We start from the raw sequence: 23,255 nt of genomic DNA, 5'->3' as shown, positions 1-23,255 counted from the left end.
GCTTTGTGTTTATGTTCTGACAGTTTTTAGTTTTCCACAGCAAATATTATTCTGTTGATACTAATTGCACTCATTTGCATTTGTGAATAATGTTATTAATTAGAAAATAGGAAAGTTCTCTTTGTTGCAGGTTCATCAACATTAGCAATCTGTAGGCTGAAAAGTATTCTACTCTTGTAAAACACTCATTCAGTTTGCTTTAATTGTCAGGAGCATCATCAAATAATACATAAGGCAATTAGAAGTGTGTGTGTGTGTGTACAGACATGGCACAGTTTATTTTGTTTTTCAAATTGTATTTATATATATATCTGTGTGTGTGTGTTTTCAGTGACTAATTTTAGTTTCTGAGGTCTTAGACATTCACAATGTTTCTGCATAAAAAAACAACTAAACTTACATTTTCTAGAGGTGCTTAAAAGTATTAAAATGCCTCTGCAAAGTAATTAAGTAATTAGTCAGCTTGGACAGTTTCCCCAGTGATACGAGTGTCCTTTGCTGTGCTGATGGTTTGCATGGCTGAGAGTTGACTGAGGACGCTCCTATGGCTTTCAAAGAGGAAGTTTGGCTGTGCGGGAGGCCCTGCGTCTGGCTCGGCTGAACTCTGAGCGCAGCGTTTGTGTCCGAGAGAAGAAAGGCCTGCTTGTCTGAGGTGCCGTAGGGGCGGGGGATGAACGCGCTGCCTGCATAGGCTGCGCTCGGCTTCCTGTGACCCCCGCCTCTCTCGGCCCGCCGAGCTGGGCACGCCACCAAGAAGCGCGGGAAACGCAGACGGCCCTCAAAATGGTGGTGCTGTGAGCCAGTCGATGATCTGAGGCTCGGGTGGGGGGCTGGAGAGGGACCGGAGACTCTCAGGGGGAGGAGTGCGCAAACGGCTCGTTTTTCTCAACACCCAGCTCCAGCTATTTATAAACCCCAGCCTGGGATGACTTCAGCAGTAGTATTTAGCCGGCTGCCGAGGTACCAGATAAAGGAATCTGGAACGAGTAAATTATAATTAGACCAGCCATCTCCATAAATTATTTGTGGGCAAATGATATGCCAGCAACACACGATTTAGCTCATTCTGGCCTGCATTTTCACCAACACTGATTGAGACACGAGCGTTGACAGCTGTTGTGTTTGTTTGGTTACATTTTATTTGTTAATTGAATTAGTCAATTTTAAGCAGATACGTTTTAATTAAAGTCAGCGTTTTAGAAATGCCGTTTATTATGCACACGCTAATGACCATCAAAGCGTTAACTCTAATTTACCGCCCCTAAAGAGACGTGTTCAGGTCTCTGCTCGTGTTTTGAAATTTGTATCCATTTAACCACTTTAACCTCCCTCTTGTTCTGGGATGTTATATCCGACAGATGTTTATTTTTGTAGCATTTAGTAATTTATTGATCTGTGTCACACATGGATTTATTTTGTGTGATAGGACAGTTGAGTTGCTAAGAATACATGTCTATTTACAGGTTCAGAAAGGGGGGCTACCAAATGTTTCAGCCAATCAAAACCTACACCGGGAGCATCCTCATTTATTCCCATGTTAGCAAACAGGTTGTATCACAGCACTGAATTGATTAATGAAACTGGCATTTCAGAAACAAGAAAACAAACAAACAAACGAACGAAAGATCTAGAGGGAGCCCTAATAAACTATAAATCTAATTATAATCTTTCATTTTGATAATGGTTTTATGTTAATAGAATTTACTTATGCATTCCATCCTCTGCATAAAATATCTGCAGACTTTGTACTTCTGTCTGACTTGCATTTTCGTGTACAGTCGTAGGCTCTCTGTCAGAGAAACCTTTCACTTTTAATTGAGTCACCCTAAATGTAGTGTATTTTGGCTGTTCACTTTTCCCCACATTATTTCTGTGCCTGAGGTGGGGTTTACAACAAACTATCCAGCCATGTTAGTGAATCTGACTGGGATGCTTCAAAAATGTTTGCATGAGGTTCAGAGGTTGTATAGCAAGAGTTTATTGGCCGCCTCTTGTTTGTAAACTGTAGGCCAACTATGTTCTTATAAATAGCAGTTTTTTCTGCATGCCTGTAGGCAACAGGTCTTGCATGCCCTGCAAGGCCTAACTACCAGATATGAATGTGTTTGTGTCTGCTCAGTTTTGTGCTTGGTGTATTGTCATGGTTGTAAGCATTGAGTGATTTGGCCTTATTTCTTATTGTTTTACTTTAAAATCAAATTACTTATTACAAGCATAAATACTTAATTAATGCTTTCTCCAGTGTAATGTTCTCTTATACTTGCACTATTTTCTTTTCAAATAGGCACGGTTAACACACCAATTTATATTACATTTGTAAAGATTTTTTTTTTTTTTTTTAATTATGCTACTGCATCAGATCTAATATGTGGCCATTGTGCCAAATGTTAAGAGGTTCCTTTAGTCTGCTGTTCTGAATATGCCTGTTCTGTTATTGCACATCACAAATTAAAAGGGATCAGATTTCTAAATGGTGGTTTATTACAAACTGAGAGCTAGATAATATGTAGGAAAAACTTGCGTCTCCTTTTTACACTCTGAAATGTGAGAAGTATATCACTTCAGATAAGATACCAGGTAACTCCCAGTTTCTGCTGCTGCTTTTGCTTTGTCTACTGCAAAAAGATCACAAATCTCAGATTATGATTCAGTTTTTATGGAATTCATTTAAAATAATTATCAAGTTTTCCATAGTAAGAAGCAAAGTATGCCAGGCATTCATCACAGCAAGTTACTGGTTTTGTCTGAATGGTATCATGTTTTTTTTGTTTGTTTTTGTATTTATTTTTAACTTGTGAAATTACATAGTTCTTATTTTAGTCAAGGAGCATGTGTTGCATAACATTATCGGGAGGCTCTGCATTGAATGGAGACGTGTTCCTGTCACATTAAGGAGCCTCCCTGCACTGCTGCAGAGCTCCTCTGAGATTCGTACTGTTGCATTAATTAAGAAATGAACTCTGACAGGTGTGCCAGATCTCCAACCCCAAGGCGGTGTGTGTCGGATGCATTAGCAGGTTTTCGTAATTATGACCCTCCCACTGGTGTAGTCTGATTTTCTATGTGCGGTTCACAGTGTGTACTAGGCAATAGTTTAAAATATTGTATTCTCTGGAATGATCTGAAGCAAAAAATAATGGCAGCAGGGTGGATTAGTGGTCAGGGCTCGGGGGCATTGGTTCAGTCCCAGGTGGGGGGGGACAGCTGTTGTACCCTTGAGTATGGTACTGTACCTAGATTGCTCCAGTAAGAAAAACACAACAACAGCTGTATACATGGGTAATTGTATGTAAAAAGAATGTGATAGACTGCTAAGAAATATAATAATGATAAAATAAGAGTTCATTTTGAGTACAAGCCCAGTTTTGCCCTGCATTTACATTTCTCCTGAAGTATACAAATATTTTTGGAAATGAAAATAAGACAATGGAAGGAACTGTATATATATATATATAATTTAATTTGTCGGTTTTGTTGTTCATCGCAGAAGGATAAAAACAGTTCAATAGTCCCAGCTTCCTCCCTATCTGTTTCTTTCAGCTGTGAATTTCTCACAACGGCCATTTTAATGTGTTTAGTCTGTCCTGTGCGATCAGGGTGCAGTTTACTGGCTCTTCCTTCACACTCAGTCTTGTACACATTATTACACATGCTGTGAACTGGGGAGCTTCAGCCCACAAAACTTTAGGTTACATGTCATGTAAAATATGTCAGACGGTAAATTATATGTTAAAAAAAACTATCGATTTGTGAAGGCGTACCTCAGACTGCCCTTAAGGCTTGTTTTGAGCCCAGCAACTAACACGGCTCCTGGCCACAATTCTTGCATCAGTTGCTGTGGGTTGCAATCTTAAAAATGTCCCTCGGTGGTTTCATTAAATATACAGTCTTCCGGCAGAGCTGTGATCATAAAACTGTGTGAGGCCCAACGCCACGGTTTCATAATACTGACTCTAATGAAACAGCCATTGAAACAAAGGTGACCTTCGCAGCTCATAGTTGAGATTGGACATTTGACATTTTAATTGAGTGCTGTCCGTTAATGGCCAAGACCTTCATTTGTGGTTAAACCTGAGATTGTTGATTTTTTAACGTCTGTCTCTCTCTCTCTCCCTCTCTCCCTCCAGTTTCCCAGTCAAACAGCAGTCTAAAGAAGCAGAGGAGTAGAAGTATCTTCAGCACCTTTTTTTGCTGCTTTCGCAACTACAATGCGGACCCCCCCTCCACCAACAACAACACAAGCTCCCTCCCGGCACCGGTGGAGGAGAATGGAACACTCCCCAAGGTGAACATTTCTTCTCTCTTCCCACACATACCAGATTGATCTTTACTTTTAATTGCATGACACAGTTTTATTTGATGTTTCCTGGGAGGCATTTGGCCATAGCCTGCATCTGGTGTAGATGCAGCTGCAACATCGCGCAGGCTTTCGGGTTGCATGTTGGGATTGTGATGTGAAGTCCGTAGCTGGACCAGTGTGAAGGACTTGAACTGTGAGCCAAGATAACTGAAGGAGGTTATCCTCCTCCCTGGTTCACTTTAAGGCCCCTGAGACCAACAGGATACTGTACACATTCAGCCAATACCCCCTGTTCCACATTGTGCCACTACAGAGAACCGAGAAAAACAACCTGCAACTAAAAAACAAATCAAACTGAAGAACTCATGAATACAGTTGACCCTTGCTATTGTTTGTACCAGTCTTAATACAACTTTTTTTTTTTTTTTTATTGAATAAACCAGAGAAAAGGAAAATCAATGGACCTAACCTCAAATCAAATCGCTAAATTATTAATCTGTGAAATGAAAGTGAAATATTTACTCTAAATTCACAACTCTACAAATGAACTACATTTAAACTATTCCTGCATAATTCTTCTGTATTTCATCCGAGTATGTTGATATTCCTTCGAACAGTGTTCAGACGTGTGTATTTTGCGAATGCCGTTGCGTTTCCTAATTCAGCCATGCTTTGGGTTGTGTAGATTTTGAAAAGGACCCGTTCATTCACTGCACAAAGCCCCCTTTTCCATTTCCTGTTATTTTCTATGATAGCCATCAGTGTATCCTCCACCTGGGACCACTCAGCCCTCATGTCATAATGGAGGATTTCATGATTGAGTGTCTGAAGAAAACAGATGGATTAATCTGAGATGAGTTTTGGCGGACTACGCCCTTGAAAAAAAATGTTTATAATCTGTGATAATGTGACACAACTGGTCCTGTGGCCATGTTGTGCTCAGATGATGATGCAATGTGAGAGAAAGCAGTGTGTGAGAGCATTTACTCACACACCTGGCTCTATCAGGGCCCCCCGAGGAGTAAATGCAATCCAAGGAATGCGCTCAGCACGGTCGTGGTTCTTCTCCCAGATCCTGAAGGCCTGGGATCTGACAACATGACTTCACGCAGAACAACAAACAAACACGAATATCATGCATATGTATTAGTGTCATCTCGCATTCATGCAGCTCCGCACGCCCACGCACTTCCGATCCTGTGCAATTGCTCACACCTACACACGCCGAATCGATGTGCATCGCCTGGGAGCAGCACTGGGAAGGATCTTCAACCAAATGTGAACATCCTTGGCCTACCATGTTGAGGCACTAGGCAGAAGAGCAAGCCATTCACTGAGAACTGGTTAAGCCTTTTGTAGGGGCCCTCACTTGTTTAAAACAGAAATAAGGCAGCAGTGCATTGGTTTAAGTTCACATTCACAGTTATTGTATAACTAACTGGTGAGGCATCAACAAGCTCTACACTGTTGCCAACAGTTTTCTCTCTCTCTTCCCATTATTCCTCTTCCCCAACTGATTTCACTCTCTCTCTCTCTCTCTCTCTCTCTGTTTTCATTTCCCAGTGTGACCAGGTGCAGGTCATTCCCATTCCCAGTGTATGTATTATCCTTTTCATTATTTTCCTTTTGCATGCTAATTATTTACCTGAGATTGATCCACTGATAAATACCTGACCTTTCAGAATGTGTGTCTCGGTCATGTGCTGGAGGTGCTGCTCTCCCTCTGTGTGCTGTTGGAAAAGAAAAGTCGACTGGCTCTACGAGAGTGTCAAAGCTGCAGTGTCCCCCCAGAACGTTTTATTATGGTTGTGTGTCCCTTTCCGAGTGTATTCTGCACAGATGCTCTTGTTAAAATGGCTTTAAACAGCTGCGGTGGATTCCCGAGTGTTGAATTGGGCTGAAAACGTCCAAAGCCAACAGTGAGGAGGAAATGTTTTTCATATAAATCCCGTTTTATTTTATCTATTTATTTCAGGGGACAACCTTCATTCTAACCTCAGACCAAAATGTTCCTAACTAGAATTCTTAATCAATTAGAAGAAAAATAATAGTTTGATTTGGAGTAAATCTGAAGTATGTTCGTGTGTGCCCTGTGCCACATACGGTCCTGAAACCGTTCTCAGGGTAACCTTCTGAATTCCCTACCTGTATTCGTGGAAAGGGTATAGAACTGATCACAGGATATTTAAAACTGTCAGTTTGCTTTAGTGTTGACATCTGTTCAGAAATTCAGAACATGACCCATTATTCTTCATGTGTAATGTGCAAGTTGTATGGTTTATATTTGAATCCTCTCCTTCCATTCTGTTGGATGATTTTCAGTTAGGAACACTTTCTAATTGAAGTTATGCTGATAGCTCCTCATAAAATACTTCCATTTTAAATGGTTGCATTTCTCGTGGTTCCGAAGGTTGTACAACACTATGGGACACTTCATCTTTGACTGCTTTGTGCAATATGAAACTTGTAATTAAAGTGTGGCAGCATGTTCTTATTTGTTGAGAGATATGGATGAATACGTATAACCTGTTATCTTGTATAGATTTTTGAGCTCCTCAATTACACAATAAGTAATGAAAAAATGTGGGTCAAATTGTCATTTGTTCATGTCCTTGCTTTCTGGAATGGTGTGATACCGTTGCATGAATTGAGAGGATACATTCCAGGTTGTTTTGGAAATGAGGAAAGGCACAGTTAGCTCAAAAGTACTAGAACATTTTTTTTAAGATATTGTGGATGTCCTGTGTTTCAAATGAACACATCCAATTTAATATTGTCACCATTAGATAGAAGATTCTCTTCATAGAGGTTCTTGAGGAGTAAATCCACAGGAAAATCACAAAATATCATCGCAAACATCAGAAATAGATGTATTGTTATGAAAAACACTATTTACTTGCTTTTATAGGTAACTGCTGTAAGATGCAGCAGGTATTCCCAAATGCTAAGATATCAAAATGCTCCCTTTCTAATCTACATTTCTGCAATGTCAAGACACTCAGCCGTTTTAGCCTAGAACCTTGAGCCAACTGTTTATAGCTTTCTTGCTTTAAAATAATGGATTTTGTCTGAAATAGCATATTACCTGATCGCAAAATACACAATGTACAAAACCAGGTAAGGTACCTTCGGCTACATTTTAGGGCCACAAGTCCACCAACAATTCAAATACATGTTGTTCACGAACAACAGCAGTGTTCCTGATTTGCCAATTTTAAAATGATGCCTACATTGAACTGGGATGGAAATGCAGGATAGATCTGTGCCTGATGGTTGTGTTCATAGTGTCACTCTTACATTAAATCACTGAGCTCGCTAAAACATGATCATTCCAACATCCTTCATTTTACACTGAATTTTCTTGAAGCAAAGCCGCCTGCAACTAATGTCAGATAAGCACGAGTGGGTTTAAAACCGCAGATACAGGAAATGTTTTTGTCACTTCTGCTATGGCGATGATGCAAAATCTCAGCAAAAATTGGTTGTGCAGAACCAGTGAATTCTCTGGAGCAGAGGACCCCAGGCTACACAGTCGCACAACTGAAAACCTTAGTTGGTCATCAGCAGCTTACACAGACGCAATTGAAATGAACTGAAAATGAGAAATCGCAAATCTGAGACCCCGTTTTGCTAGCTTTGTGTGCTTCGTGTAGGCTTTTAATAAGTTCCGTCTCTTCTCAGGCCGAATATTTGACCGCTCTTCTGTGTAGGAGCTCCCCAAATAAATGCTTTACGCCAGTGTCTGTCGTTAAAGCTAGGAAATCAGGGTCATGGTTTAATTGGGATTTATTAATTCAGTCATTTTGATGGTTTATTTACTTCAATCTAACTTTTACGCCTCCTCAGGAGAGCCTTCTCTGACATTAAAGCCCAATTCATTCAGCCAACGAAGAGAGGAAGTCTTGGAGAAATACCCTGATGAGGGTGGAATTTCTCAGAGATGCCCAGTCATTGCCCTTGGCTTGCAGTTGAACCACTCTATAGCTGTCACTGGGCTTTTGGAGGTCGATAACCTTTTACTTGAGATCTTTGCACAATTCGCGGAGATTCCCCCTTGATGATAAGTGGTGTGGACGAGATTACTGCTGCGCACAACCTTGTTTATACCCAGTGGCCATCAAGGTGGTTTTCAAGGTGGCTGCTCTCCGCTCCCAGATATGTCATGAAACTCCCAGTGCTTTTAGGTATATATTTTTTTCTGCATATTTAGAGAATGAATAGAATTTTAAAGTTTTTTTTGTTGTTGTTTTTTTTTATAGGATATGATCATGAAACAAACTAGTCGAACATCTTTTCACATTTATATTACAGAGCAAAACGCATCTTTGAGTCCATTGTTGCACTTTATTAAGAGCGTGGAATCTATAAGTGTCGGTGTGTGCATGTGCTTACACTCCTTAAGTTGAGTTGCTTCCTAACAGTACACAGTCCTCTCCTGAGTAAGAAAGCAGTGAGAGTACGAGCATGGTGTAACTAAATGTAGGCTCACATTTCCCCTCCGGTGGTCCATCTGCCTGCTGCTTGGTGCTCTCCCCGGGGCCTTTTGGGATGCCAGACAAAGCCAGGGATTTTAATGTTACCACCACTAGGTCGAAGAACTATTGGCAGCACTGAAACTAATATTATAAGAACTCGTATGCGAGAGACAGCATCTTTAATCATCCCGTAAGGTGTAACACCTGCGATTATAAAAACAGGCGCTGTCAAAGGCACACGCTTTCCTTTTTTATTAATTCACTCGTCTGTTGGCTGCAATAGAGAGATCTATGATGATACAAAGACATTCAAGTGGCACAGAATGAAATGCACTTGTCATGTCCAAAAATGACTAGTAATGCATCCTCTCCTTCCCTTTCTGATCTATATCAAACGCTGAACAGCTTTCAGGCTTTCTTGACGCCTCGCTCACTCTGTCCTGCTGTCCAAGTGTGTGTGGCGGTATCTTCTGTATTTCTTGCAGTGCTGTCGTGGGCCAATGACGAATGTGAAAGGCTGAACCATGTGGTATCTCTCTAATGTGTGTGTTTACTCCCACAGCCCCCAGCTAAATACCTCCTCCCCGAGATGAACATATCTGATTATGGCAAGAAGTGTGTGGTGATTGACTTAGATGAAACGCTGGTACACAGCTCCTTCAAGGTAATGTTAAAGTTTCCTTTTTTTAATTGGGTGTAGTGTAGTTTGTGCAACCTGACAACAAATATATGTAAGCAAGTTATTTTAAGGGGGCAATGTGATGTTTATTTTAAACCTGTTTCATCATTTTACAAATCTATTAGCGATTTAACTACAAATCTTAAGTAGCTAATTTAAGAAGCTCCAGCCTGCCCCTCCTCTACAGCTCCCTAAACCTGGACCTAAAAACAATTGACTATCTGGGTCTTGTCTGTACCCTGCTGGAGACAGGGTGCATTGTGGGAGCTGAAGGTCTGTGCCCAAGGTCACACTTTTGGTGGCTCAGCTGAACTTCTACCACAGACTCTCGCAGCAAACGTCATGCTTTCTCTCTCAAACATCTGAGCCAGTCGCCCTAGGCACTGTTAGCGTAATGCACACACATTGGCCATTGAGACGCTGGATTAAGGAAAGAATTGAGAATAAAACGGAAAGCAATGAAAACCTTACATCGATGGGTTATGATTGGCCTTGGGTGCCGAGCTTGCTTTCTCCGTTTCATTTGATCTGCATTCATAAAATATTTTAATCCATTAACTAAACACACATACAAACAAGTTTCTGTATTGTAAATTATTCTCTTAAACTCTACATTGTTGGGAAGTGTTTTTTGAATGCCTACTCGAATGAAAAAAGCCTTGAAAAGCCTGCTCTTGCACACGGGCAGGGTGAAATGTAAGCTGCATCGTTGTTAGTGTGGGTTACAGGCCGTGAGGGAAGGCAGAGAGGGGCCCAGCAAGGGAAAGACAGGCCCTGCACCGAACCACTGCTCACTGCGGAGGGGTGTGTCTCTCTGCCTAGATGTGTTTTTTTTAAGAGGCACTTTAACACACTACAGTGCGCTTGGCTGAAATCTAACTGTAGATCTTTTTAGAACATATTTGAAGCATGCCACCGACACTAGTTTCAGAATTGCTTGGATAGCTGAGATTCTTTCTCGTCCACAGCATATTTGTGCACTATCTGTGCACTGGTCCTCTACCCCCTTTCCGCACATGAGGGCGTTCGAATCGGCGACAGTCCTGTGATCTCGCCCGTGTGGTTAGATGCTCTTTAATTACAGATCGATGCAGAGACGTGGTGAAGACAGACTTGCTTTCTGGCGCATGAGTACAGAAATAAATAGTGTCAGGTCTTTGGTGAAGGTTTTAGAGAATTTAAGGTAAGATCTGATTTGGGGAAAATAGTTCTACTTTAAGCTTTTGTTATGTTTATTTAAATCTGCTGGTAGACACACTCTCTCATTAAATATCAATTAACTTCCCCCCCAGAATGCTCTGCTCTTGCCTACACTGGATATTTGTGTGGCCTTATTGACTTACAGGATTTTAGTCATCACTTGTTGACTGATTTTGTTTGTTTGCTTATTTTGTATTTTATGATTATTAACCCTCTTTGTACTTAAAATCCTCTGAAACCAGAAACAAATCAATATCCTAAGCCTCTGTAAGAAAAGCGCTTATGTTCTCTATATTGGCATAATACTGGTTTCGAATTGGGCTACTGATTGTAAAGAACGCAGGCGCCCTCTACTGTTTTATTAAAATCCCAACCCCTGCAGTTTTACCATTGAGCAACCATCTCCTTATTCTTTTTCGGTTCTTAAAAGTTACAAATATATGAAGATATTCTTGAGCTAATGTATATAAACTACAGTTTATAATGTAATTCATATGTTTGACAAGTGTTTCAAATCAGGAGCACAAAGGTCTCAAGTGCTGCTGGATTAGAATCTCCTTTTCACTTTTTTCCTCACGTTTCCCACACGCAATTAAAGAAAGAACAATCTATATTTAAAGCGAAAATGAACATTTCAGATGCTGGTCTAATAAACCAAGGCTGTTCTGCCTCCCTCGAGACCAGAGCTGAGAAACTCTGAAGGACAATGTCTTTGAGAGAAGTCCTATTTCACACAATTCAGTCCTTCCAGCGCCCTTCAATTGATGCTTTCGAAGTCTCGCCATCCACATTAATTAGTGGGAGTGTTAAAAGGGGGCGTTAAAGTATTTTTCTTTTCACACGACAAGAACTTCAGTCTGTGTGAGTGAGGGGGCGAAGGGGAAAGCGATTTATATGCCAACAATATCTGAGTCAACAGAAATGGCTCAATTGAAAGAACCAAACATTGACGTGCAGCTACTTTCGTATTATTCGCACTCTGTTCTGCCACCAATGAGAAATAAAACCACATTCATCTCAATAGGACGTCAACAAAGCTGTGAAGAGAATGAGAAATGGAGAATGCAAAAGGAAACGAACTTGGATTTAGAATGATTTAGATGCTTGTAATATTTGATCATATAGCATAGTCCAAATACAACAAAACTACCTGCAGTTTTGGGATACATAAGAAGAGTATATCTGTAGTATTATAATAACTTTGGATTTCAAAACATCAAATGTGTTTCACTTTGGTTGAGATTTTCTCTGTTCGGTTGCTTGTTCTTCCCCTTCAAAATATTTTGTTATACTGACAATTAACCTGAGGCTGTAAATTCAAAAACTTGAAAATGTAGAATTAATTGAACGGTCATATACAAGTTAAAACTGTTTCTGGACCAAGTGCAAAAATAAGGATTTTGAATATATTTTTGGTCGTGTACTATACACTATACCGGTACTATATTATAATGTAGGATTGAACATGGGATTTGTTAAATTGTTTGCTATTGGATAAGGGTGTCTGCCAATATATAAATAATAATAATTGATTTTTCTGTGTATTTGCTAGGAAGTGGATTGTGTTTGTTATATCAATTGTTAATTTAATTTTTTTCTTGTCTCGGCAGCCTATTAGTAATGCTGATTTCATCGTTCCTGTTGAGATCGATGGCACAGTGCACCAGGTACTGTACGAACTCCTCTCCATGTGCTTCTCGAATTGGAGAAAATCTAAATGTTGATCTTCTTCATGGGAATATGTCTGTTGACTCTCCCCTGAAGTCAATATTTCCTGTTATATACCTTCTGTACATGCTATATTTGTTTTCCTAATTCTTAATCTTCCACATAGTTTTTTTCCTTTTTAATACGCATATAGACCTGATTTGTATGTGGTCTGTCTTGTGTGCATTAGGCAGTATTGCTTTTCTGATGCTTCCCTTATTCCCTGACAGCTATTGTTCCCTGAGACGCATCATGCCATACGCATTTTAAATTGACATGAAAGTGCACCACTCAGAACCAGTTATTTACCTCTTCTAAAATCTTGTATCAGCTGAGGATTACTTGTGAAAATACCAGTCCATCTCAGACAAATCACTCGCATTGAACTTTTGTCCTTGTCTCTGAAATACCGGTGTATCTATCCACTATACTGTGAGTAGGAGAGTCTTTTGAATATTTTTCTGTCTCCGATCACCCTCTCTTGTTTGATGAGCTGTGTGCTGAACAAAGAAGATGTTACAAGGCTGTGACCTCGTTCAAGTAATCCAGGATAGGCTGTGTGCAGTCAGATTGGCCTATTCTTGATTACTTGCTCTGGGAGGCATCTGTGACTCTTCTGAGGAGAAGACCATGACCAAGAGACTCAAGAGTGATCTCCTTATATCTGGGCTCTTTGTCTTTCCTGGCTCGTACTCTTCCAAAAGGGGGGGAAATGGGAGCCAACTGTGTGTGCGTGCGTGCGTGCAGAGAGTTCATGCCAAGTCAACCAACCGTACTCCTCTTCTGCCACGCTAAACTAGTCACTCTCTCACTGCAGGTTTACGTTCTGAAACGGCCGCACGTGGACGAGTTCCTGCAGAAGATGGGGGAGCTCTTCGAATGCGTTCTCTTCACCGCGAGCCTGGCGAAGGTTTGTCCCCGACCTGCCTCCGACGTCACATTCTGTATTTTGCCCTTGAACGATGACCGACGCAAGATGATGCGCACGACGTTATCTAACGAAAGTGGCACTTTTATTCCCACCCGTGTTGTGCTGAAACAACGACAGATCAACATATTCTGTATCTTCCCCCCTCGGTGGTTGCTGTCTTAATTTTTCCCCTTCTTTTCTGTTTCTGTGTCTGCCGGTGTGTGCTTTATCCACTAATGCATGGGTAAGTGTTTCCATGGTAACAGTGACACATATGAGCCCGCCTCATGATGTAGCCTCCATGCATCGCCCATGTCTCTATGTGAGGCTATAAAGTTACCATGGCTTAAGTGAGGTATATGTGTTAGTCGCATAATTTTATGTGGGATGGCAGCAAATTCTTTCAGATGCAGAGTTTTTAATCCATTTCCAGTCGGCTGTGATACTCCGTCTTGATCCTGTAGGGACGACATGGAAGCATTTGTTGCAATCCTGAGTGACAGACCAAAAGATTGAATGGAGCAATAGATATTCAGGAATCCTATGTTTGAGCATGTATTTGTGTTCAAAACTGGATTAGCATAAGCATACATTTCAATATTTGTGAATGCTAATTTACGTGTGTTTATATATGTACGGCTCTGGAAAAAATTGAGACCTCTGCAAATTGTTTTTCAATCAGCATCTCTACTTGTATGGCAGCCATTCCATTCCATTCATTTTTTTATTTGGATTTTGGGAGAAATGTTGTCAGTAGTTTATAGAATAAAACAAATCTTCATTTTACCAAAAAAAGCATTCCTATAAATAGTAAAACCAGAGGAACTGATTTATTTTGCAGTGGTCTCTTAATTTTTTCCAGAGCTGTATATACTGGCAGAGAAAATTTAGGTTCATCTGACAATCTTAATCCAGAAAACCGGTATTTTTTAAATGAGGACTTCAGGTTGGTTTCCCTCCGATGTTAGAAAATGTTTCTGTCGTCTCCAGCCGCCTGAAATTTACTCCATCGAAATATTAGAAAATGATTCTTCGTTGAGGATTAGTTGCCAGCAAATCTAAATCAGTGTTTTCTTGTGATTCTTCTTTTCTTAGTTGTTTTTGAGCAGAATTTTCAGGCGACTACATACTACTTTTCTGTCGGTTTGTGTTAAAATCTGCGTCTGGGTTTTGGGCACTGCTTCAGCCAGTGGGTTTTCTACTCCGAAGTTAGTTGTACTTTGCAATTGTTGGCAAGTGTCATTACAAAGACGGGTTCAGCTGGAAATAGTTTGTGCTAGGTTTCTAGTACAACAGTAAAGTAGTAGAGTGTCAGATGTATACAGTTAAAATCACTGACAACAGTGGTAACGCACTGGAGAATATTACCTGGAGAATTACAGGCTTTATTAGTTCGTTTTTTAAGAGTGTTTAAGGATATAGTGGAGATAGATGGCGTTCGAAGGATTATTAAGTCAGTTTAGGGAAACCCAGAGCAAAGTGTTTTCGATGTAGACTTGAACCAGGAGACGGTAGACAGATCTGTCCAGCAGGAACTGACAGTTTTTACCAGACTTGGTTTCCTCAGGAGAAAATATATTTTTTTTGTTTCTATTTGTAATATATGAGGGATTATGCGCGTGCACAGAAGATCAACAAGATATTTTCCACATTGAGTCATTTCCAGATTTTGAAAAACACTTTAAAGTGAATGACTTTCATTATTTCTTATCTACCACTAGATATGAATAGACCCACATGTCAATGTTAGCAAACTGCCAGTCTAATTAAATTACTATGAACTGGTTAGTTTGCTCACAGTGGAAAAATATTGACCGAAGTCTAGCATTATATTTATCTGTCACTCAGCACAAGACTAAGATAGTTTAAAAATAAAAAATGTGAATCTTCTAAGGCTGTTTTTTACAGTGGAACATTTATGATAAATTGATCTTTTGGTCTGATCATTAGTAAGCCATGTGTTTAATGCAGTGTTGCCTTGTGCAGCCAAAGATTCCACCTATTCACGCTTTACAGCAGACTGGATAGTTAGGATACGCCACTGCAATCTCATGACTTGTAGCAATGTGTTGCAAGCAGAACACTTTGTAGGGCGACCATTACAATATTTTTTTGAAGAGGGAGAGTCTTGCTCAGATTAGATTTCCAGAGCATCTCCAGTTTTGTCTCTAGCCCTTGCTTCTTTCTGTGCACTAAAAAGTTCAATTTAGTTTGATGGGTTTCTATGCTTCATTGAAGATTATATTTTTAACAATTTTTCTTATCTCACCCCGATGCATCACAGAAGAAATCTTTGACCGCAATTGAAATTCGCATTTGACTGCATCGAATTGAATTCTGCCGCAAAGTCAGACCGGTTCATGCCGTGCCATTACAGTACAGCAGTTGTCATAAATTTTGAAGGAGCTGCCAAATTAAGTAAATTAAAATCTGCCCTTGAAGTGGTCTTTGAACATCCTGGAATGAAATCAGCTTAATCTTTGGAGTCTCAGTCTATTGTTTTTGATGTGTCTGTTATAAACGACCTAAAGGGAGACTTTTCCTGCATGCTGAATTCATTATTAAAATCTATCCATGTGTGCCGTGGAATTCAGACTGTGTCAGAAGAAACACGATCCACCCCCATCCTGTCTTCTCCTGGTTTTGCCTTTTGTCTGTCAGTGTGTCCGTCTGTACACATTAACTGTCGATTGCAACTGCAGCCTTTAATCCCATTCCAGAAAGTGCAAATATACATTGGGCCAGACATTTTTGGTGGTGTCAATAAATAACAAATAAACAAACTTATACCACGAACCAGCCATACATCAGCACTATTAATAAAGAGAGGCTTTGAATGTGGCACGGATTGGCCAGCTGGGTTATTTTCCAGGGATTGGCCACTCCATGACCAGAGTTGTGATGTCCTGCCTCTTCCCTTCTTTGTGTTGCATGAGTGGTATGAGTGGTATGCCACCGTCTAACAGCGTAGACCCCCTCCTCCAGAGACCCAGGGTCACGGCATCACAGCTCTGCTCTGGCCTTGGCCTCTCGGTCAACGCTAACCCAGTCAGACGCACGTGGGCTATCCTGTACCCATCTCTGCAAGAGCATCCGAGTACACTTGCTTGCCACCGTTCTCCAGAGTGGGTTGTGTGTCCCGATCGACCAGCCGTCCTGCAGAATCGCCGTTGTCTCCCGCAACCGGCGGCGCGGTGACCCAAAACCTGAATAGTTTCAGAAGAAAGATGTCTGGCTCTTATAGAACCATGCCGTCTTACGGGCGATCCACATTCATACACACATTCTGCCTCTCTGCGCTTCAGCTCTGTTTAGTAACGCAATAACTGTGTAGATGAGATGTAGTTTCATAACAAAATAGAGCCTTACAAATCCAGTTGCAACAGCAGAAAGCTAGGGCGGCCAGCTACTGCCAGGCTTGTTTAATAATGTTATCTCCTTCCCTCCTACCATTTTTTTTTTTTTCTTTTTTTCCATTTGGATGTTTTTTTGCCTTCATATAGTATGCAGACCCAGTGGCAGATTTGTTGGATCAGTGGGGGGTGTTCAGGGCGAGACTCTTCAGAGAATCCTGCGTTTTCCACCGAGGGAACTACGTCAAAGACCTGAGTCGTTTAGGGAGAGAGCTTGGCAAAGTTATCATAGTGGACAACTCCCCGGCTTCATACATCTTCCATCCAGAGAATGCAGTAAGTCTCCTAATGAAATGACCTGTCTGTTTACCTTTATATTTATCTGTATCATCTCCAGATTTAGATTAAACATGTTGATACAGAGCTGCCTATGACGAGCTCATTTGCATTTGTTTAAACCGACTGATATATTAAGCACAGCTGAGGAATGGGTTTGCCAAGGTGAAATCCAAAGAATAAAATAATGTAATGTCCTAAATGTAGAAAATGCATTTTCTTCAGCAAATGGCCTTGAAGTCATCCATATTTCACAGCTTAAAATACATCATTGCACAGAGAGAGAAAGACTTGTGCATTTTGAGTCGCTTCTGTAAAGGAGAGTGGAGAAGAGGCAGTGGGATTGTCATTCTTCAGTCTTTTGATGCACTTTATCATCAATTATTTACTCCCTTAGCCAGGAGCTGAAGAAGCGAGTGATGCAACAGTTAAGAATCTGCTGTCTGCAATCTTGTAATCAAACAATGTAGCTCATGGTTTCAGACAGTCCGCTTATTGAGATTTGGTATGTGACTCTGTCGTCTACGCCTACCGCTTTTCAAAATATTGCCTCTTCAGCAGGTGGTTAAGTTCCCCATTTGGAAATAGTTTTCTGTAGTTTAAAAAAGTGATTTCACTGTTGTTTTCTTGGTAATAAAAATGTAAACCTAGGCTTACTCTTGGTGTTGATGTGTCCTACAAGGTTCACATCTACGTCATCTTCGCGCCAAGCCTGTCCCAACAATGGACGCATACTGAATACACAAGGCGATTATTTGTGCTTCTCGTACCACTCATCTCACTTTGAGGCAGGTATTACACAAACTGTTAACTGATGCTTAGTTCAGGCAACACGTGTAGGACAAGATGTTCTGTTTGATTGCAAATGTTTCCCCCACAAAAAGAACGGGGAAACCTAATTTACTGTACAACTATAAACACTCACACACTTTTTCCCTTCATTGAATAAAGATCTTATCTGCTTGCTTGTACTAAAACGTACACTACTCGGTGGCAACAATCACTACCTAGTTGCAAACTGCCTCTGGAAGCAACGTCAGCACAAGAACTGAAGGGAAGCTCCTGTATCAGCGTGACAATGCCCCAGTGCACAAAGCAAGGTCCTTACAGAAATGGTTAGTCGAGATCGGTGTGGAAGAACTTGACTGGCCTGCACAGAGCTCTAACCTCAACCCCATCGAACACCTTTGGGATGAATTGGAGCGACTGAGCCAGGCCTGCTCGCCCAACATCAGTGCCCGACCTCACCGATGCTCTTGTCCGAATGGAAGCAAATCCCCGCAGCAGTGATCCAACATCTAGTGGAAAGCCTTCCCAGAAGAGTGGAGCCTGTTATAGCAGCAAAAGGGGGACCAACTCCATATTAATGCCCATGATTTTGGAATGAGATGTTTGACAAGCAGGTGTCCACATACTTTTGGCCATGTAGTGTAGCTTTCTATTGATACCATTACATTACTACTATGATACTATTATACACGACACTAAACATAACCTCTCTCTCTCTCTCTCTCTCCCTCTCCCCCCTTTCGAACAGGTTCCCGTGCAGTCCTGGTTCGATGACATGACGGACACAGAACTACTAGACCTGATCCCTTTCTTCGAAGGACTGAGCAAAGAGGAGGATGTTTACAGCGTACTGCAGAACCTGAGGGGCAGGTAGCGTCGTCTCCGGGGCCCTCCCTCGGGAAGCACGGCTGAGCAGGACGAGGAACGTTGCCAGCCGGGACCCCGGGGCCGGTCGGTCAGTCCCTCACAATCACGACTCACGTCTTCACCAGCCGAAGCTTGACAAGGGGGCGGCTGTGCATCGCCAGGAGAGAGCGGCTTTGACCTCCGATGGACACGTTTTCCACGTACTCGATGATTTCAGGATGATTCTGAAGTCCCACATGGCCAGAAGATTTTTTTTTTTTTTTAATTCGGAGGGTGGGGGGGGAAATAAAAACCAAATTTTTTATCTTAGACAAGAATTTTACTATCCTATTCAGTTCTTTCTATTAACCAAAAACATTTCGTTTTGTTTTTGAGAGAGGAGAAAAAAAAAAAAAGCATTTGGATTTTTTTGTCTTTCGTTGTTGCTATGCAGGAAGTCTCTCTTTTCGATCTACGGTAGTTTAAACGACCTGATTTTTTTCTTACCGAATGAAGTGCCTTTTCGAATGTTGTTTTTACGGGGGAAAAGTTACATTTTGTATGCAGCATATTTCCAGAGATCTTTTAACAAATATACGCTTTAAAAAGAAGTGGAGATGAATCTTTATAAAGCACTAATTTATGCTGAAGATTTTTTTTTTTTTCTTCCCTTTACCTTCATTGGTTTTTTTTTTTCTCAACTCGGACGCTGGGTACACGTCTCCATCATATTCTGAATGGTGTTTCTTTCAAAAGGCTGATGCCTTTATATAGAAGTGATTTTCTTTCTTTAGTTTATTATTATATGTAGGAATGTGCTAGTGTCACTATAGCCTTTAATTATATTACTGGAATGCATTTGCAATTGTGACGTTTTAAGTTATTTTATTTTGGGCTGGGAATAAGGTAGCAAGTGAAAGGAGAAGATAACCCACAGGTGGTTGAAAGTGTGCCAATGGTTGTGTTTCTACGTGATGCCAAGCACTGGATTACATTTCAGGAAGTGCCAGTTGTTAGATATTTCCCAAATGATTTCAGCTTGTTGTGTGAGATCTAAATTTGGGTATAGAGTATAAAACGAGCTTGCAGGGGCACAGCAAGAGTTCAGATAAAGGCCTGTTATTTTAATTCTTTTTATGTTCAGTGGTGTGTATATTTATGCACAAACATTACATTTTAAACTTTAATTTAAGTCTTTAATACAATTTCAGCTGTTTGAGATGTATTTATTTTAAACCATTTTAGAAGACCATTACACTAAAATAGCCAGTAGACTGTTTCTATTGATTTCAGTTTCCCACGGTCTCTGTGACAGGAAAGTGTCCTTTTAAAGCTTGCCGATGGTATACAATTGCAAATGTATCCTTTCATTGTTGACCCATTATTGTATGGAAAGTTTTATTTTTTAAATCCCGTTTTTTTTTTTTTTCTTCTTAAAGAACCGTCAGTAGGGGCTGGCGCTGTGGGATTTTTACTTTTATTTTTAGTTTATTTTCTGATTCATGCTGCTGCTAGCGTACAGTCACCAAATGGAGTTGACCGCCGGCTTTTTAAACTGTTCCTCACCACCGTGCCTAAGCCTGGACATACGTACCACCACTGTATGCTGCAAATTTGGGCAATAAACTCAGAGGACAGACTGGTTGATGAAACACTCCTGGTTCCTGCACACTTTACAGCCTTTTTTTTTCTTTTTTCTTTTTTCTTTTTTTTTTTTTTTTTTTTTTTTTTCCTGTTTCCTACTTCATTTTGAAAAGTGTTGATACCCATGTTGTCCGGAAGGTGTTTCTTCCACAGCGTACAGTAAAGCTCTGTCTACAGCATTTTCCCTTCAAGTGTTATACACATACAGTACTTAACCGATTCACAGTATATATTTATAACATAGTCAACTATTCCATACCAGTCTGACAGCCCTGTGTTCTGCATTGTAACTGTTCTGGATCCTGTCAGGTCCCTGTAGCCCTAGTGGACTTGTTTTATACACAACGCATTCACATGGTGTTTTAACACACACATTTGTTATGCACAATGAGTTTAATGTTAGTCGAATAGTTAATTTCTGTCCACCTGTAACATGTTCTAATTGTTTTTGAGATCGTCAGTATTAAGTTCCATGTCTGATCTAGAGCACCAAAAATACTATTATTTTTATTTTCTGTCCCCTGACCTTAATTTATTGATGTATAATTCCAAACGGGTCTTGGCTGAAGTGTTCAGAAGTTCATATAGTATTACTTTTATTTTCTGGAGTGTTTTTTCATTTCTTTTCATGCAGCACCATGCCACTATGAGTTACCCATTAAACGGGGAACGATGGTGGCGTGTGACATTGTACAGAGGAAAACGGCTCTTTTATCACTGTTCTTGCCCATTCTACTAGTGTTCATCATTTATCCAGATAAGTGTTTTTCTTTGGTTGTTTCACACATGAACAGTTTTGGGATCCAGCGCAGCAGAGTCTGATCTGTAGAAGAGCGTTACTGTGCCTCTCGTTTGCAGCATATTTTCAGTGAAGTGTTACACGGTTTGTGACAGATTATTTTTCAGGCAATGACATGTCATATTAAAGCACCTTTTTTAAAAACAGGATTTTTAGGGTTTTCTATGACTAATAACAATTGACTGTACTGCATAAACTGCTGAAATAAACACTAAATTAGCTATGTGATCTGGGGACTGCGGTATCTAGACTTACTCTGTTGCGTTGACTAATTTCTCAATTTCAGGTTAAACTCAATTTGTTTCCCGTTTAAGGTGAAACAAAGTATCAGTCTGTTACTGTGACCTGCTATTATATCAGTTAATCAAGATAAGAGGTGAATTGTCTATTAATGGGTCATCATATATTTTGAAAGATAAACATTTCTTAACACTACCTCCTTTCAGCAATCTTAAAGGGAATTTATCATCATTGTTTACAGCTATAAAACTAAGTCAAATGAGACTAACAATGACTGATAGAACACTATTTATAAAGGTGTATAGTGAAACATGGTAGTAATATTAATGGAAGAGACAGAGGATTGCATGCAAATTTGTGTTTATTTTTAAAGTATTGTGAAATAGTTTATTTTCCATTCATGCAAATTATTCCCCACGCTGACCATTAACATTCAGTAGATAAGCTTCCAGAGTCATGCTTTTGAAATGCACGAGCGCCTTCTGAGTCCCTCCAGATCTCGGCAAGTGAAGCGGGGAGGCCGAGGAGGCGGTTACCACTTCAGACATTCAGAGCATGTGTTCACCCTATTCTGGGTCATCATGGATTTACTGTAGTCAGGAATGGCTTAGGGTTTAATTATGTCTGTCCGGCAGAGAGTATGTGGGAATAGTTTAGAAATACTTACCCGATAATTATCTCCCTGTGCCAAAAACACAGGAGATTGTGTGCGATGAGCAGGAAGTGCTGAACTGAGTGCTGAGGATTTCTAGAATTGCATTGTTTCTAACGTTTTAAATCATGTGCAAGTTGTAGAATATAACTGTGATATAAGCATCTACATATTTATAGCCTCTAATGTATGTACACAGATAGACTCCAGGCCTTTCACTATTTGTGTATAAGAAACATGTATATAATATGTATCTGGTGTCCGATACACTGTTTGGCCTGTTTTGAGTCAACTGACAGATATTTCAGCGGTGATGGACGGGGAAGGTAAGAGCTGCCTGGAACTGAACCTGTCATTTTACTTTACGGATGCATTTTCTTCTAATTGCTGCCCCAGTTGTCTCTGCGGTCACAGCCCATAGCTGTCTACTGTCTGTGCATTCGTCACTGTTGCAAGGGCTGCCAAATCCTTCTCACTAGTAGAATGTTTTGCGAACGCCGTGCAGTCACGGCTTTACAGGGCTGTGAGCTCTGCGCTGCGTGATCCACCTCTCTTAGGCCCCTGGATCAGAGTGGTGTACAAACACGCACTTACACACAGACACACTTACTGGTAGTGAGTGAAGGCTATGGATGTTTGTTGTAGGAATGTCTGCCCCCAAAGCAGCGAGCCATTCAACATAACCATCATCTATTCATTGAATTAAACCGTGTTTTTCCATGTATACGGTTCAGTAACCTGCCTGCTATACAGAGACCATTAAATAGGGGAGGCAGTTTCTAAAGGATATGTAGTTTTATTCATTGCCTGTCATGAGACATGTTGGGTTTCTTTAAGGCAGCCCACCTATGTCATGAGAGCCTCCTAGATTTAAAAATGTGCCAGTGTGTTACTATGATACTTTCAAATATTAACAATATACAATGTAGTCAGTTAATGCATTAAACTTGCACCATTTTATCCAAATGGTAAAGGCTCAGAAATAGCTTTAAACATACATTTAAAATAACCAATTAGTGGCTTTTAACACCAATAAATGTTTGCAGGTCATTCTTTTAAAACCGGTTGAACAGATTCTGTAATTTGCAGAGAAACATGTGAAACAATGCACTGGTTAATGACAAACCAGGCTGGGAACGACTGATTCGTGGAGCAGAAATGCGGAGTCCAGAGTTTTTGTTTTTGTTTTTTATCCTCTTTTTGCAGGCAGCGCAGTTTGCCATGACCTCTTTTGCAAAGGTTTCCAAGTGGTTTGCTCTGCGATTGTGAATTAGTCAGCTGGTGCGTTAATGAAGAACAGCATTGCTGCTGCCGTACAAAACTGG

At 40.5% G+C, this 23,255-nt stretch overlaps 1 protein-coding gene across 2 annotated transcripts in view; it reads left to right on the top strand.

The window, feature by feature from the left end:
• ctdspla (CTD (carboxy-terminal domain, RNA polymerase II, polypeptide A) small phosphatase-like a) overlaps nucleotides 1-21,266 on the top strand; it is a 54,771-nt gene extending 33,505 nt beyond the window's left edge. Inside the window, exons 2-8 of one of the 2 annotated variants that reach the window (XM_066716932.1) lie at nucleotides 4,128-4,285; nucleotides 5,864-5,896; nucleotides 9,338-9,439; nucleotides 12,265-12,321; nucleotides 13,179-13,271; nucleotides 16,775-16,960; nucleotides 18,498-21,266. In XM_066716932.1, the coding sequence (XP_066573029.1) occupies nucleotides 4,128-4,285; nucleotides 5,864-5,896; nucleotides 9,338-9,439; nucleotides 12,265-12,321; nucleotides 13,179-13,271; nucleotides 16,775-16,960; nucleotides 18,498-18,623 (755 nt within the window). In that variant the 3' untranslated portion in view covers nucleotides 18,624-21,266. The remainder of the gene's footprint in view (nucleotides 1-4,127; nucleotides 4,286-5,863; nucleotides 5,897-9,337; nucleotides 9,440-12,264; nucleotides 12,322-13,178; nucleotides 13,272-16,774; nucleotides 16,961-18,497) is intronic. The other variant, XM_066716941.1, reaches the window with a different exon arrangement.
• The last annotated feature ends 1,989 nt before the right edge of the window (nucleotides 21,267-23,255 follow it).

The sequence above is a fragment of the Amia ocellicauda genome, chromosome 2 (genome assembly GCF_036373705.1).
Source record: "Amia ocellicauda isolate fAmiCal2 chromosome 2, fAmiCal2.hap1, whole genome shotgun sequence".
Taxonomy (NCBI): Eukaryota; Metazoa; Chordata; class Actinopteri; order Amiiformes; family Amiidae; genus Amia; species Amia ocellicauda.
This window is presented reverse-complemented; position numbering and strand designations above follow the sequence as displayed.